This window comes from Microcaecilia unicolor, chromosome 1 (genome assembly GCF_901765095.1).
Source record: "Microcaecilia unicolor chromosome 1, aMicUni1.1, whole genome shotgun sequence".
NCBI lineage: Eukaryota > Metazoa > Chordata > Amphibia > Gymnophiona > Siphonopidae > Microcaecilia > Microcaecilia unicolor.
The window spans coordinates 186,685,967-186,702,012 of record NC_044031.1 but is presented as its reverse complement, the minus strand read 5'-3'; the positions used below and the strand labels follow the sequence as shown (position 1 = coordinate 186,702,012).

Below are 16,046 nucleotides of genomic sequence, written 5' to 3'. Positions count from 1 at the left end.
TGCCTTCCTCATTAGGGCCACGCGCATGGAGTAATCATTAAATAGCATCAAGCGATGTCCCTCGTAGAGGAGCGCTTCCTTCATTCTTGCCGCTTTTAAAATCCTCTCCTTCGCCTGCCAGTTTATGAAATGGGCTATTGCCGTCCGGGGTCTTGTGTTCCCCTCGCCTCGTGCTCCAATACGGTGTGCTCTGTCACAGCAGAAATAGCCCTCCTGTTCCGCCAGGCCTAAGTGGTTTGGTAGCCATTTTACAAAGAAGTCATACAGGCCTTTGTCGGACACGGTTTCAGGCAGCCCGATCACCCGCAGATTATTTCGTCGCGCCCGATTTTCATGCTCTTCTACCTTCTCTTGCAACTCCGTGATATTCTTTTGAAGAGTGGCGACTTGCGCTGCAACGGCCTGCGCCTCCTCTTCTCTGGCGGAGATCCGGTGTTCCACCTCCGCGATGCGGGTCGTATGTGAGTCAAACTTCTCATTTATTTCGTCTACAGCGGACTGCAATTTGTTTAATTTGTCCTCCAGTGCTGCCGATACAGACCGGGAGATCTCCTGCGCCCAGTCTGTTGTTGGAATCACCAGTGTTGCCTGCTTAGGTGATTCCCCCGCCATTTTGTCCATGCGGTTACTCGTTGCTTTAGACAACTTTTTGGGGGCTCTGGTGGGCATACCTCGCGGGGGACTCCCTCAATCGACTGCCAAGGTGAGTCCTCTTCTCTAGCCACGACTCTCCCCCAAATCGCAGCCTGTTAGTCTGGTACTATTAGCTGATATAGATGGGAGGATTGCGGAGCCTCTCTTCTTTGCTGCCTTCTAGGTAGCAGGCATCACGTGACCCCCCCCAGTACGGCCTATTAAATGGTAATGCCTGATAACATGCAGTAAGAGTAGGGCATTTTGGCAAATCAAGTTGCAAATGACTAGAGTGGCAGATCAGGGCTGTGGCCAATTTGGATCTCATTAAAACCCTTGACACTGTTCCATAGAGAAGACTATTGAACAAACTAGCCAGGTTGAGAATAAGAAGCAATTTTAGAAATTATTTGAAAAACTGACTAGAGAACAGGACTCGGAGTGGTAGTGAATGGAGTCACTCTGTTCAAGAAAAAAGGGGTGATTCTATCACTTGGTGCCAAGATGCAGGCGCCACAATGGGGGGCGCTTGGAACCAGTTCTACATCAGCACTTGAGCGCAACCAAGCCATTACAGAATAATCGTGCAAAACCTCACTGGCACACCAAAATTTAAGCATGTCCACTTCCGACAGGCTAATGGCTTAACTAACAGGGGCATTTTCGAAAGAGAAGGGCACCCATCTTCAGACACAAATCGAGAGATGGGCGTCCTTCTCTCAGGGTCGCCCAAATTGGCATAATCGAAAGCCGATTATGGGCGCCCTCAGCTGCAGTCCGTCGCAGGGATGACCAAAGTTCATGGAGGGGTGTTAGAGGCGTAGCGAAGGCGGGACTGGGGCGTGCCTAACACATGGGCGTCCTCAACCGATAATGGAAAAAAGAAGGGCGTCCCTGATGAGCATTTGGTCGACTTTACTTGGTCCATTTTTTTTCACGACCAAGCATCAAAAAGGTGCCCGAACTGACCAGATGACCACCGAAGGGAATCGGGGATGACCTCCCCTTACTCCCCCAGTGGTCACTAACCCCCTCCCACCCTAAAAAAAAATTAAACATTTTTTTTTGTCAGCCTCAAATGTCATACCCAGCTCCATGACAGCAGTATGTTCCTGGAGCAGTTTTAGTGGGTGCAGTGCACTTCAGGCAGGCAGACCTAGGCCCACCCCCCCTATCTGTTACACTTGTGGTGGTAAATGTGAGCCCTTCAAAACCCACCCGAAACCCACTGTACCCACATGTAGGTGCCCCCCTTCACCCCTTAGGGCTATGGTAGTGGTGTACAGTTGTGGGGAGTGGGTTTGGGTTGGGGGGCTCAGCACCCAAGGTAAGGGAGTGCACCTGGGAGCAATTTGTGAAGTCCACTGCAGTGCTCCCTAGGGTGCCCGGTTGGTGTCCTGGCATGTCAGGGAGACCAGTGCACTACGAATGCTGGCTACTCCCACAATCAAATGGCTTAGATTTGATCGTTTTTGAAATGGGCGTCCTCAGTTTCCATTATCGCCGAAAACTGGGGACGACCATCTCTAAGGTCGACCTAAATGTTGAGATTTGGGCGTCCCCGACCGTATTATCAAAACAAAAGATGGACGTCCATCTTGTTTCGATAATAGAGGTTTCCCTGCCCCTTTACGGGGCCATCCTGTGGGAATGCCCTCAGGAAAACCTGGGTGCCCCATTCGATTATGCCCCTCTACGTGTGCCATGCAATGCCCACATCTGATAGTGTTCTATATGCTGCGCATGTCACGGCTCGCCCATGTGTACACCCCCTTGCAGTTATATGCTATGCAACTCTGGTGAACAGCAGAATAGTGCCTAGCACTTACACGTGTAAATGCCAATTACTGGCACCCCTGACACATGTAAATGCCAACATTCTGTAAACTACATGTGCACATGGCAGATAACAGGAGGGGGAAACGAAAAGTGACCAGTATCTTTGTAAGTCTAATAAACAGAAATTAAAAAAAAAAAAAGAAGAGAAAATGTGTCTATTTGCACATAATAATAAAATTAAAAATAGAGTAGGCATGTAAACAGGAATAAGCAAGATGAAAGTGACCTAAAATGTAGAAAAATGGTCATATTATAACTATATTTTAATCTGTGCCTGGAATCAAAGTAGGGGGGCCCAAAGAGCTTCCAGCAGTCGAACGTGAAAAGATACACTTTTATTGGCAAAGCACCAATGATAAAAAGGACCCGACAAGGGGTTGTGTTTCGACGGAGAACCATCTGTTTCAAGAGTCACAAATGCTCTGTCAAAGAACAAAGTATTGGAAGCAATGTTTACCACACTCTGGGTCCCTTTTACAAAGCCAAGCTGAAAAATGGCCTGCGGTAGTGTAGATGCGTGTTTTGGGTGTGCGCAGAATCATTTTTCAGCGCACCTGTAAAAAAAATTTTTTTTGCCGAAAATGGACATGCAGCAAAATGAAAATTGCCGCGCGTCCATTTTGGGTCTGAGACCTTCCTGCCAGCCATTAACCTAGCGGTAAGGTCTCACGCGGTAACCGGGCAGTAACATCTACACACGTAAAATGCCGATTACCACCCGTGTGCCAGAAAATGAAAATACTTTCCAGTGCACGTAGCGGACGCACGTCAAAAATGAAATTACTGCAAGGGCCACGCGGTAGCTGGCGGTAACTCAAAACTGACGTGTGTTGGGCAGGCGTAGGCAACAACGCGGCTTAGTAAAAGGGCCCCTCTGTGACTTTACTGCTCTGGCGAGCTGCTTGATGTTTTATATTGACACCTTTCCAGTTGAAGATCACTGTTTTTACCGGACTTGGAACTTTACCTTTTTTTTTTATTCCCGACACATCTTGACAGAGCATTTGTGAGCCGTGAAGCAGGCGGTTCTCTGCTGAAACACAGCCCTGTGTCGGATCCTTATTATCTCTGGTGCTTTGCCAATGAAAGTGTATCTTTTCACATTTGACTGCTGGAAGTTCTTTGGTCCCCCCTACTTTGATTCCAGGTGTTAGTCACGTAGGGTGCTTTTTCCTTTTCCTGTTGGTAAAAAAAATCAATTCAAGGATTTCGGATACACAAATCCAGGGACCAAACTGCCCTTTTGTAGGTGATAAAGTGACAGTCTCAAAAAAGAAAAAAAAACCACACTTGAGGGGTAGAATCTACTGTACAATGTGACCACAAGGTAGCCAGTCAGGATAGATTTCTTCTTATTATTTTCATTTATTATTGTGACAATCTCACCACCTTGAGTTTTTCTTTTTCTGATATATCCACAGATGTTTATCTGTCCCATCCAAATAAAAAATGTATGATGCGAGAGGCTTCTCAGGAGCAGCCCCCACGCCCCGGAATTTACTCCCAGAGGGGCTACGTGTAACTCGAGACTACCCCTACTTCAGGAAGCAAGTGAAAGCCTGGCTCTTCTCCCAAGCCTTTAATACATAGTGTGACTGACTTATACACTCATTCTGCACCTGGACTAGCTTGCTACACACACTGTAATTTAGATGAGTTCCTTATCTCTTGATTAACTGTACAAAGAACTTGCTTAAGTTTAGCCACCCATTTATTTATCCCAGCTGACTCTGTAGTACGTATCTTGTTTCCATCATATATCTGCTCTTGGTCCCTCAGCTATATGGTAAGCCATATTGTAGAAAATTTTTAGTATCATATATATGTTAGTTGAATGTTCTAATGCATGCTTATTAGGTGTATTATTTTTATTATGCTAACATTGTATTATATGTCTCGTATTTGAATTCCAGTGCTGTTAAATATATTTTTGATACTGTTTCACAGTAGTTCTATTATTAGGTTTCAATTTACTGTTTTCAAGTTTACCTCATTTATTGTATTTATGTTTATTCTTGGTTATTTTACTATTGTTATGCTGTTAACAAAATTGTAAGTTTTATGTTAAACTGTATCTGCTGTGCACTGCCTTGGATAAATATCTTCATAAAGACAGTTAATAAATCCCGATAAATAAATAAATAAAAAGCTTTTTCTAACCATTCGTGGCACATTTTATAGTTTGGATACCCTTTGTATGACCTTCCTAAATGTGGAATCTGTTTTACTTTTTTTTTTGCATTTAAAATATGTAGATATAACACACATTTCTTTTCTCTTTTCAGTTCCTTCTCCATGCTCAGCTTCTCACACTGGCAGAGAAGGGATATGACAGTCCCGTGACATTATGAAGTGATTTTCCACAGCACTCAGACAGAGAGGGTTACCAGATGACACCAGGTCATCAGGGCCAGACTGTGCCAGATTTAATTTTGCTCCATTACATTTCGGAACTTGTAACTTCATTTTCTTTTAGAAAAGCAGGACTGCAGCCCAAAGCTGAAATGATTCAAACTCTGTCTCTCCAGAGAATGACCCCATAAACCAGTATGCAGCAGGAACTCAAGATTTTTATTTCTTTAAAAAAAAAATGCTTCTTTGTAGGAGTCCTCTGGAGCTTCTTTGTCGTCTGTTTTAAAGGACAGCTCCGCCCAAGTTAAGAAAAGACAGGTTGTTTTTTTTGTTAATCACATTATAAGAAGCAGCCACTGTTAGACATACCTGTCACTGCTTTCACCTTCTTCCTAAGGTACACAACAAAGATGACGACCACCAGTGTCACACACAAAAAAAGGATAGAAGGAATCACAATTTGCAAAACTTTACTCTGCTCTGTAAAAGAAAGAAAAGGAACAAGACACATAATAAACCTCCAGCTTTGCTACATATCATGCTTGTTGTAACTTACTGTCATTAATATGGTTTTTATAGACTTTTATGTGGTACAGAGAAGTCTCGATATGTTAAGTAACTCTGAGTCCAGTGAGAAAAAATGGTATATATTTATATAGAAAGGTTTACTAATTTAGGGACTTGTTTACTAAGGTGCACTAGCGTTTTTAATGTGTGCTAACCTTGTAGACGCCCATAGGAATATTATGGGCATCAACACAGTTAGCACACACTGATTTGTGCATGCTTAAAATGCTAACACGCCTCTAGCGTGGCTTAGTAAACAGGGCCCTTAGGGTGTGTTCAATGAAGGAAAGAAGAGTTGGGTAGGGGGGCATTGAGAAAACTCAAATGGGTTGTCTTCAACACAGCAATAAATTCAGGGATGGGGTCATAAGGTGAAATGACAGGTAAGGAATTATAGGTGAAGCATGAGAAGGCAGTTCTTTGATAAGATGCCTAATGGCCTATCATCAGAGGTAGTGGCCACTAAAACCTGATAGAATTTTGAAATGTTCAGGGGAAGCACAGCATGGTGGTTAAAGGCTGGTAGGGGGTCACAGATAGAAGAAGTGGCAGGTACAGGCCTGAGACATTTGGAGGGATAGACTTGGGTAGGAGGGTGGCGCTAGGAGCAGGGTTGAAGGGTCCAGAAGAAGGACAAGGGGGAGGAGCTGGTGCTGGCTTTGGCAACTGGAATTTATACGCTCATCTACCCAACATAGTCGATAACCAGAAATACATAACTTCAAATATTTGGGTAGACATGAAGGCTCATTTTAAATATGTTATGGAGAGGGGAATTGAGATGTCCAGGTTGGGACGTGCACAGTTCTCCCTGCATTTCACAAAGGCTCTGCCAAACACAACGCCTTTTCTAAAATACCTACAAAGACAGCAGAACTGCACATGTATTGGCAGTATGTCTAAAGGAAGCAGAAATTGTAAAAAGCTGTACGGGGGGGGGGGGGGGGGGGAGTGGCCTGCTTCCCTAGTTCTATGTAGGAGCAGCTTTTTACAGTTGCTGTTCTCAACATCATACCCCCTCCCTCCTCTGATTTCCTCCTGCACCAGTCCAACACCATCCCTAATCCCTATGAGGCCCCTGCTCTAGTGGAGTATTCCACACATCCCCCAAAGCTCCTGAGCAATAAGGTATCAACACTAGACCCCCTCTTGCCAGGGCAGACCCCACCATTACCCTAGCACATACCAGGGGTTTGGAGGTCTCAAGGGAGCAAAAGAAAACCCCACTTTTTCCTGCTCCATAGGGCTGACCCACAGAGGCAGGCATTGGCAGCTTGACGTCCAGCAGTTATAATCTAAGCCTACTGCTGGGGATCAATCAGTACCATTTTGAATTTGGAGCCCTAAGGAGCAGGAGCAAAAAGGGATCACTCCTCCCCCCCCCCCCGACCACCAGGGGGAGCCCTCAGTATATTCTGTGGCTTTGATTCGGGGGGGGGGGGGGGCTGGCCTGGATGGGGTAAGTTCAAGGTGAATACCTTACTGTATAAAGGCTTTTGATGGGAGAGCTGGGTGTGGATGCCTTATTGCTTGGGGGGGGGGCTTCAGGCAGGAGTCAGTTGGGGTACTTCATTGGCAGGGGGGCTTCAGGCGGGAGGGGTCAGTTGGGGTATTTCATGGGTAAAGGGGCTTCAGGGAGGAGTCGGGGATTGGTAGTGATGCTGTCAGGGGAGGTGTTGTAAGACCATCGGTCTTTGCACGTGCCTTTTCAAGATAGCACTTGTGCATGCTTTGGGGCAGGTGTGAAAGCCAACACTGAAAATGTTTGGTACCAATGTGTGTATTTCTCATCTAAATGGGGAATACATATAAATATTTCAGGCATGCCCAAACCATGCCCATTTGAAATCTTGCACAGAAAAAAGAAGCAGATCTCAAAAAAACTCCAAGATGTGCAAATTGTACAAAATGTTCAATTTACTCACAACTAAAATAATAAATGTATGTATTTATTATTTTAGTGGTGAATAAATTGAACATTTTGTACAATTTGCACATCTCGGAGGTTTCTTTAGATCTACTGCTTCTTTTTTCCATGCTGGATCTTGTAGATCGATTGCCTGTTTGTTTTCTTGGACCTTTGAAGTTTTTACATTATAATGTTATATTTCCCGAGGGTCTACTTTACTCCACATGTATCTCTGGGCCAATTTCATATTATTATTATTTTTTACATTTGTATCCCACATTTTCCCACCTTTTGCAGGCTCAATGTGGCTTACATATAATCATTAACGATGTTAGCCGATTACAGTCTGAACAAATACATGGTATGAATGAATACAAAGTGATATTGTAGTAGAATGGGGTACATGTAAGGTAGTTACATGTATGGCCGGTGCGTTGGGGTGCACATAAAACACCGTTCTACATGTTCAGGTTACTTATAACGTTATCCCTATATTAAGCCTGAATTCTATACATGATGTAGGTCACTTTGAGCATTATTTGGAAAGGCTTACTAAAAATTCAAATTTATTATTAGCAATATATCTCCTATTAAGAAAACAGAACAAGTTGGGCTACTCATACTACCCACTAGTAGAATCTTTCACAATAGTCACGCATAAAGAACAGAGAAACATTCTCACATTCAGAATGTGACTACAAATTAAAAATAGAAATGCAGACAAAACTGAACTCATGCCCACTCCAGACATATACCCCTTTCCTTCCTGCTACTTGCAGGATAGGAGGGGAAGAGGAAAAAACCAGGAGGATTTAGGAAACAGAGTAGCTCTTCTTTGATTTGCTCTGCTGTACTCTCAGTCTAGCCTCATGCTCCTTCCATCCTCTTAGTGGGAGGGGATGAAGGTGACCAGGTTGGTCTGCAAATGTGAGAGCCAGTCTGGACAGCTGTCCTTTTTAATTCTATACTAGCTGTAATATCTCAGCTCCCGTGTCACTTCTGGCTCCTGATGACAGCAGTAGGAAGCCGACTGAAACTGGGATTCTCGGTTTCGACCGAAATCAAACCTGCAACTCAGACTTGCAGTTCAATTAAAGCTGAAACTGAAAATGACCCCCCCCCCCCCCACACACACACACATGATCACTCTTGGTGGCCCCACCCCCTCAGCCCACCTGCCCCTCCCCTAAAATCACTCTCAGTACCCCCTCCTTCTCTTTCACCACCTGAACGCCCTCCCTGGGCCTACCTTTAAACCTCCTGGGTGGGACCTCTAGCGGGTCTTCAGGGCAAGAGCAATCTCCAGGCACTCTTGTCCCCATCGGTTCTGCAGACAAAATTGCTACTGGGATTTCTCGTGACAACCTTTCAGCCTCTACATATGCTGCTTCCAATCCCAAGACAGCTGCCAGGACATCCCATGACAGTCTCATAAGGCTGCCGTGGGACATCCTGGCAGGGGCAAAAGCAAGAGTGATTGGGGATCACACTTGCCCTGAAGACCCACTAGACCAACAGGAGCTTTAAAGGTAGGTCCAGGGAGGGCTTCAGATGATGGGGTGGTGGGAGGGTGGGGAAGCGTGCGGTGGAGAGTGATCGAGGGGAGGAAATACGGTGTGGACAGTGACTGCAAGGGAGAGGCTAGGGCAGAGGGTGATCACGGGGGGGGGGGGGGGGGGGGGAAGGTTTCAGTTCCAGCTGAAAATGCACTTGCAGTTTCAGCCAAAACCTGAACCCGGATTTCAGGTTGATTTTGGTGCCAAAACTGAAATCGAAATTCAGGGATGGGAGGAGGATGTTAAGGGAAGGTAATGCTGTTCCAGGGGTGGGAGGGAAAACCAGAAAAGGGAGTCAGGATATGGGCAGATAATCTTATGTGGATCCCAGCCGATATTCAGCCGGGACCCACATAAGTGTCTTATGTGAGTCCTAGCTGAATATTGGCTAGGACCTGCCAGACCCGGTGGCCATCACTTAGTTAGACCCAGATATTCAATGCCAATGCCCGGACATGGTCCTGCATTGGATAACTGGGGCTAATTCTGCCCATGTCATTCAGCTTAAAAACATTGGCCACTGCGGGCTGAATATCAGCCAGCTAATTTGTATCCCTGGTTGTGTTATTTCAAAATCTCATCTCCTAAACAAAGCTTATACCATTAATAAACAAAACATAACACTAACTAATTATATACATATAAACAGAAAAAAAAAATAATAAACTGCCTAAGCCCCATCTATCAATCACAAAGCTCCAAGTCAGTGCTCAGATATGGCAAGACATTTTGATGGCCAACAGGCCTCAACATAAGAGAAGAGTCAGTGACTAGATTCTTCTGGGCCTGTATCTGAACTGTCCAGTGAAAGAAACTCAAGAAGCTCAGCTAGAATATATTATTAAGGTACAGGCTCACAGAACAGGGTTGTTTGGATTTTTGTTTTTTAACATTTGGATTTGTAACCTTTCTAAAGTTTTAACCATCTACTATGCACTTTGCATCAAACTGACAATTATTTTACAACATCAAGGTTATTTGCAGATGTGGTCATTTAAAAAGCATGGTGTCTTGATATGTAGCAACTGATAAGCTATTTAAACATACTCACTGAAAAATCTGTGGACTTACCATGATCTGGATACACACAAAAGGCATCCATCTTCGTGGTCCCAAGAACTCTTTCTATTCTCCCTGAGGCTGAGCAACTTCAAAAATGAAAAACAGAAAGAAAGCTTTCAAACTCATTCTACATTTCTGAAGTAAAAAAGATGAGCATCAAAAACAGCTTAAACAGTTCATCTTTTTGATGATTCAGGGAGGAAGTTAGCAACATGGGCTACCATTAAAGACATGCTATTTTAGGGGTCCTTTTACTAAGGTGCACTGAAAAATGGGCTGCGCTAGAGTGTGTGTTTAGGGCGCGCGCAGATCTATTTTTCAGCGCACCTGTAAAAAAGGTCTTTTTTTTTTAAACTTTTGCCGAAAATGGACATGCGGCAAAATAAAAATTGGCGCGCGTCCATTTTGGGTCTGAGACCTTACCTCCATTCATTGACTTAGCGGTAAGGTCTCACGCGGTAATCGTCTACGCGTGTAGAATGACGATTACCGCCTGGTTTCTGCCAAGCACAAGAAAATAAAATTTATTTTCCGGATGATATAGCGGACATGCGTTTAAAAAATTAAATTACTGCCTAGGCCACGCAGTAGCCTGGCGGTAACTTCAAACTGACACATGTAGGACGCTCGTACATGCCTATATGGCTTAGTAAAAGGGCCCCTTTGTGTTAACCCCAGGTATTAGTAACTAGGTCTCACTACATAAAATCGAACAAGTTAACTACACCCCTCGGTTTCTTCTAGGCCATAAAGAAAATACTTGAGAATTTGAATCAGATACATAGTGTGTGCATGTGTTTGTGAGATGGATATAGACCAGTGGTCCTCAACCTTTCTTCTGTTGTGACACACCTGACAGACAATGTTCATGTGTAAGACACGCTGAACACTAAAATTCACAGCTGAACTAAAATAAAATCCTAAATTGTCTCTGGGGATCTTGGTTGGGTTGTTTTGTGATACCTTAATAAAACATGTTGAATATAATAGGAGGAGGAGGGAAGGGATGTAGGATGGGGTGGGGGAGGGGACTACTGTTCAAAAAGACGGTTTTGGATACAAATTCTTGTTATTGTCTGAATGCTGAAGGGTGATTGTTTAATATGTTAAGTCATCAATAAAAATTGTTGAAATATGGAAGAGGGAGGAGTCTGGGAGGGGAGAGGGATAAATGTTGATGGTGAAATTGATAGATTTCTTAGCTTGGCTTGATAGTAATGAGACATATGGCTGCATATTGAATATGTTGACTGTTATGTATGTTGTTTTCAACATCATCAATAAAAATTGTTGAAAAACAAAAATAAAATCCTAAATGATTCATTATTAATAATAATGCAAGGGAAATATATTATATTCTTAAACAGAATGTGTTTTTTTAATAAAGTGTTAAAATGATCAAATTTTATTTTATTTTTTTAAATGCAGGGTGTAAGATAACTGGGACTGATATCTGATATGGGGTTGACTGGTAGGTAAGAGAGTAAGAAAAGTTAGAAAATAAGGTGACTAAATTAAAGAAAGTTGCACATGAGGTCAGAGAGATAATAAAATGTTATCTCAGCTAGGGCAGAAGTGGATAAACATGTCCTGCTGTAGTATGTGCAGCCCGAGTCACTCCTTGTGTGTGTGAGTGAAACAAACAAGTTAGTTACTTCTTCCATTAAAGGCCTGGTTGGACAGCCAAGCTTTCACCTGCTTCCTGAAGTAGAGATAGTCTTGTGTTAAGCGGAGCCTTTCAGGCAACGCATTCCAGAGTGTGGGGACTACTCCGGAGAAGGCTCGCTTATGGGTATCATATCGTGTAGATAGAGTCATATCTCACTGAATATTCCTAGTCAGTGCTTAGCGGCTAACCGGTTATAACGTGTGGCCAAATCAGGTCACCGAAATAGCAGGCATATCATTGGCCAGTTTAAACTTAGTCGTCCAGCACTGAATATTGGTTTCGCCGGTTAAGTTTAAACCAGCCAACTGGATATTCAATGCTCGACACCGGAAATGGCCCGGCATTGAATACCCAGGCTTACCACCAAATGTGGGAGTTAGCCGGCCTCGCAATGCATAGGTGCAGAGAATCAAGGAAAAGGACAGAGATCAAATAGGATATGTGATCTTACAATACGAATGGGAACTGGGCAGATCAGATGAGTTTCACAGGCTTTGACTACTGTATGCTTCTAGGTCAGACTCACCCTGTGTTTTACCTATTGAACCAAACATCTCTTCTCAATGGTGTTCACACTTCAGAGAATCACTTCTCTCAGATACTATTATGCAAAATACATAGTAACACAGTAAACGAAAGCAGATAAAGACCTGAATGGTCCATCCAGTCTGCTCAACAAGATAAACTCATTTTACATGGTATGTGATACTTTATATGTATACCCGAGTTTGATTCGTCCTTGCCGTTCTCAGGACACAGACCGTAGAAGTCTGCCCAGTACTGTTCTTGTACTTAAAGTTCTGAAGCTAACATCGAAGCCCCTTAAAACTTACACTCCAGCCCATCCCTATCTATTCAGTTATGATCAAGGCATAGACCGTAGAAGTCTGCCCAGCACCGGTTTTGCTTCCCAATTACCGGCGTTGTCACCCAATCTCCGCTAAGATTCCGTAGATCCATTCCTTCTAAACAGGATTCCTTTGTGTTTATCCCACGCGTGTTTGAATTCCATTACCGTTTTCATCTCCACCACCTCCTGCGGGAGGGCATTCCACATATCTACCACCCTTTCCGTGAAAGAATACTTCCTGACATTACTCCTGAATCTGCCCCCCTTCAACCTCAATTCATGTCCTCTAATTCTACCAACTTCCCGTCTCCGGAAAAGGTTTGTTTGTGGATTAATACCTTTCAAATATTTGAACGTCTGTATCATGCCACCCGTTTCGCATGGTATACATGTTCAGGATGGCAAGTCTCTCCTTGTATGGTGTGCAACGCAAATCCCATACCATTTTTGTAGCTTTTCTTTGCACCACTTCCAGTCTTTTTACATCTTTACCAATGTGTCTTATTTTTTTACTAAGGGTTCAATTGAGTGTTTAAAAACTTAATGTGTTTGCAAATTTCTTGTACATACTGATACCTAAGGATTAACACATGTAGAATCAATTTGCATGCTTAAAAATGTTCTAACACACACACTAATCTAATCATCGCTTTTATATACCACATCTACCCTATAAAATAGAGCTCAAGGTGTGGTTAACAAGCAAGTGTACAATGAAAAGTTAAGAACATAAGCAAAAAGAATCTCAAGCATTATAAAATTTCTGAAATAAGGTGGCCTTTAAATTTCTGTGAAATAAAAGATATGAATTTTGATCAACCATAGGAAGAGTGTTCCAAGACTAAACTACCCTGTAAGAAAAGGAACACTTCAAAAGTTTTTTTTTTAAATGAACAGACTTAAAAGAAGGGAACACAATGCATACACAAAGAACAAACAGGTGACACAAGCACCAAAAAATGCCCAAAAATCTGGAAAAATTCCTTTTACTACAGTAGTAGTTGGGAAGTAGGAGCGGTGCCAGGCAGACTTCTACAATCTGTGCCCCAAAATTGGCAGGAAGAGACAGGAAGACACTTACAAAGTTACATAGGGATACCAGTGTTAAATCATGAAGAAATGGAACCTGTGCAGAGTGGCAGATTCAACTCTGGCCACCTTGTTGGGCAGGCTGGATGGACCAGCAGGTCTTTATCTGTCGACAGTTACTAAAGGGCCCTTTTACTAAATCTACGCGTGCCCAACGCACGCCAAAATGGAGTTACCACCTGGCTACCGCGTGGCTCTTGCAGTAACTTCATTTTTGGTACGCGTCTGATACGCGCGTCCAAAAAATAATTTTCGGACGCACACCAAGTGGCATTTGACACGCATAGGTCATTATCACCCAGTTACTGCGCCAGTCTTTACCGCAAGGTCAATGGCTGGCAGTAAGGTCGCAGAATCAAAATGGACGCGCGGCAATCTTGATTTTGCTGCATGTCCATTTTCGGCAAGAATTAAAAAAGGCCCTCTTTTACAGCTGTGCTGAAAAATGGATTGTCACGCGTCCAAAACCCGTGCCTTCTCTACCGCAAGCCATTTTTCAGCGCACCTTAGTAAAAGGACCCCTAAGTTACTATGTTTAAAACGAGCCTGAACCAACTTCCTTTTAGCTGTGTAAACTTATGTCCTTTACCATGGCTTTTATTCAGAACTCAATTCATAGCCTATGCTTTGAAGGAAAGCTAGCCCTTCTCATTTCCGCAGACCTTCTCCACTTTGAGGCTAGGAGTTCACTTACTTAGTCCAAGGTTTACATTTTTCAGTGGCTGATGAATTGCTGGAGAAGTACCCTGGCTGGCATTCCTTGCAGATGGTGTCCCTGTCATTATGTGCTATGGGAGAGAAAAGAAAGGTTGGTCTAAACACTCCATTTCCAAACCACACTTAGTGGACAAGGAATGTCTATTTAAGTATAAAATGCCACAATAAACATTCTCAGATGAGACATGTCATTAAGTTATAATTGTTAGAAACTGAGAGAAAATGCTTCAGGATGTACTCTGATCTGAAGCAGAATGTCTGCTTGGGTAAAATAAAAATATAACTATACCGGACAATTAACTGTCACATAAATTTCCAAAATTCATAAATGATGTCTCCTCAGGAACTAAATGAAAACCTGAGCGCAAGTAAATCTTTGTTTAATAAATGTACAGTCCAGGGCTTTTTGATTTGTTTGTTATGTCTTGTTGGTTGTAGTTTGGTTATGATATGGATTTTTTTAATGCTCTATTTTTATTGTAATTGTTTTATTTAATTTATGTTTGTGTTGACGTTTATGGGCTTCTTTTATCAAGCCGTGGTAGCGGCGTCCGGTGCTGTAATACTGACAAAGCTCATTCACTTTGATAAAAGAGGCCCTATATTAGGTTTGTGTTATTATTATATATGTTATTTTGTACCTTGCTCAGAAATGTAGATGAACAGGTTGCAAATATTTTTAAATAAATAAGGGAAGTTTTGATAGTATAGTATTTTTTGCAAAACAAAAAGATAAAATCCTCTTTTTCCTTTGAATTTCCAGTTCATTAATGTAGAGACAATAGCTTTGGAAAACTCTTTCTGCAAAGCCACTCCCTATGCATATTAGGGTTACTACTGCATTAATCTTTATACAAATCCTGTCACTGTCACATTGATATGTGAAGGGCAAATATGACCTAGATGGCTAAAGAATGGAATTATGGAAGATTTCAGTCTGTTTTCTTGTTTTTGGTACTTCTAGCAGCTCACCTCAACACAATCGAGACAGGCCTGCAGAGGTTTCCTCCAGCATTACTGTGCAACCAGCTTGGCATGATGAGTACATGAATGAACAGCATTATTCTGACGTAGGGAGACTGAATGAATCCTCTGCATGATTCACCCAAACTTCACGAAAGGAGAGGAAAGCCTGAATCTGCTTTATCCCCCCTCACCAGCCTAAACAACCTTGTCTGGGCTCTAAACTAGTGGTGAAACAGAGAAGCAACATAAACATAATCATTTAAAGCAAGGGTTCTCGACTCAATCTTCGGGACACACCTAGCCCGGAAGGTTTTCAGGATACCCATAGTGAATATGCCGATGCACAAGATAGAGTTGTATGCACTACCTCCATTCTATGCAAATCTCTCTCATGCGTACTCATTCTGGATATCTTAAAACCCTGAGTGGCTGGGGGTGTCCCGAGGACTGGGTTGAGAACATCCAATTTAAAGGAACGCTGTTAGGGCTGGGAAAATTGCGGTAGTTGGACATTGGTTTACACATATGCTGCAGCTGCAAAGACAAGCAAATTAGAAGCCCAGATTCTCCTGGTTTAGCAAGAAATACGACTCCTGCTGTTTCAGTCTCTGCCCCAGTGGCATAGCCACAGGTGGGCTTGAGTGGGCCAGGGCCCACCCATTTATGGCTCAGGCCCACCCAACAGTAGCACATGTTTAGTGGTAACTGGTGGGAATCCCAAGCTCCGCCAGCTGAAGATTTCCCCCTGATGGTAACAAAAACGCTACTCTCAACGACACCGGCACCTGCGCATGCTCACTTTTCAGTGCATTACTGCTGCCAAGGTGGAAAGAAGCG

The 16,046-nt window shown here is 43.2% G+C and overlaps 1 protein-coding gene across 3 annotated transcripts in view; it reads right to left on the bottom strand.

Moving 5' to 3' along the window:
• TNFRSF11A (TNF receptor superfamily member 11a) overlaps positions 1-16,046 on the bottom strand; it is a 174,366-nt gene that overhangs the window by 67,464 nt on the left and 90,856 nt on the right. For all 3 annotated transcript variants that reach the window (XM_030203243.1, XM_030203251.1, XM_030203261.1), the window contains exons 5-7: positions 14,221-14,314; positions 9,928-10,004; positions 5,194-5,304 (exon numbers count right to left, since the gene is read on the bottom strand). In XM_030203243.1, the coding sequence (XP_030059103.1) occupies positions 5,194-5,304; positions 9,928-10,004; positions 14,221-14,314 (282 nt within the window). The remainder of the gene's footprint in view (positions 1-5,193; positions 5,305-9,927; positions 10,005-14,220; positions 14,315-16,046) is intronic.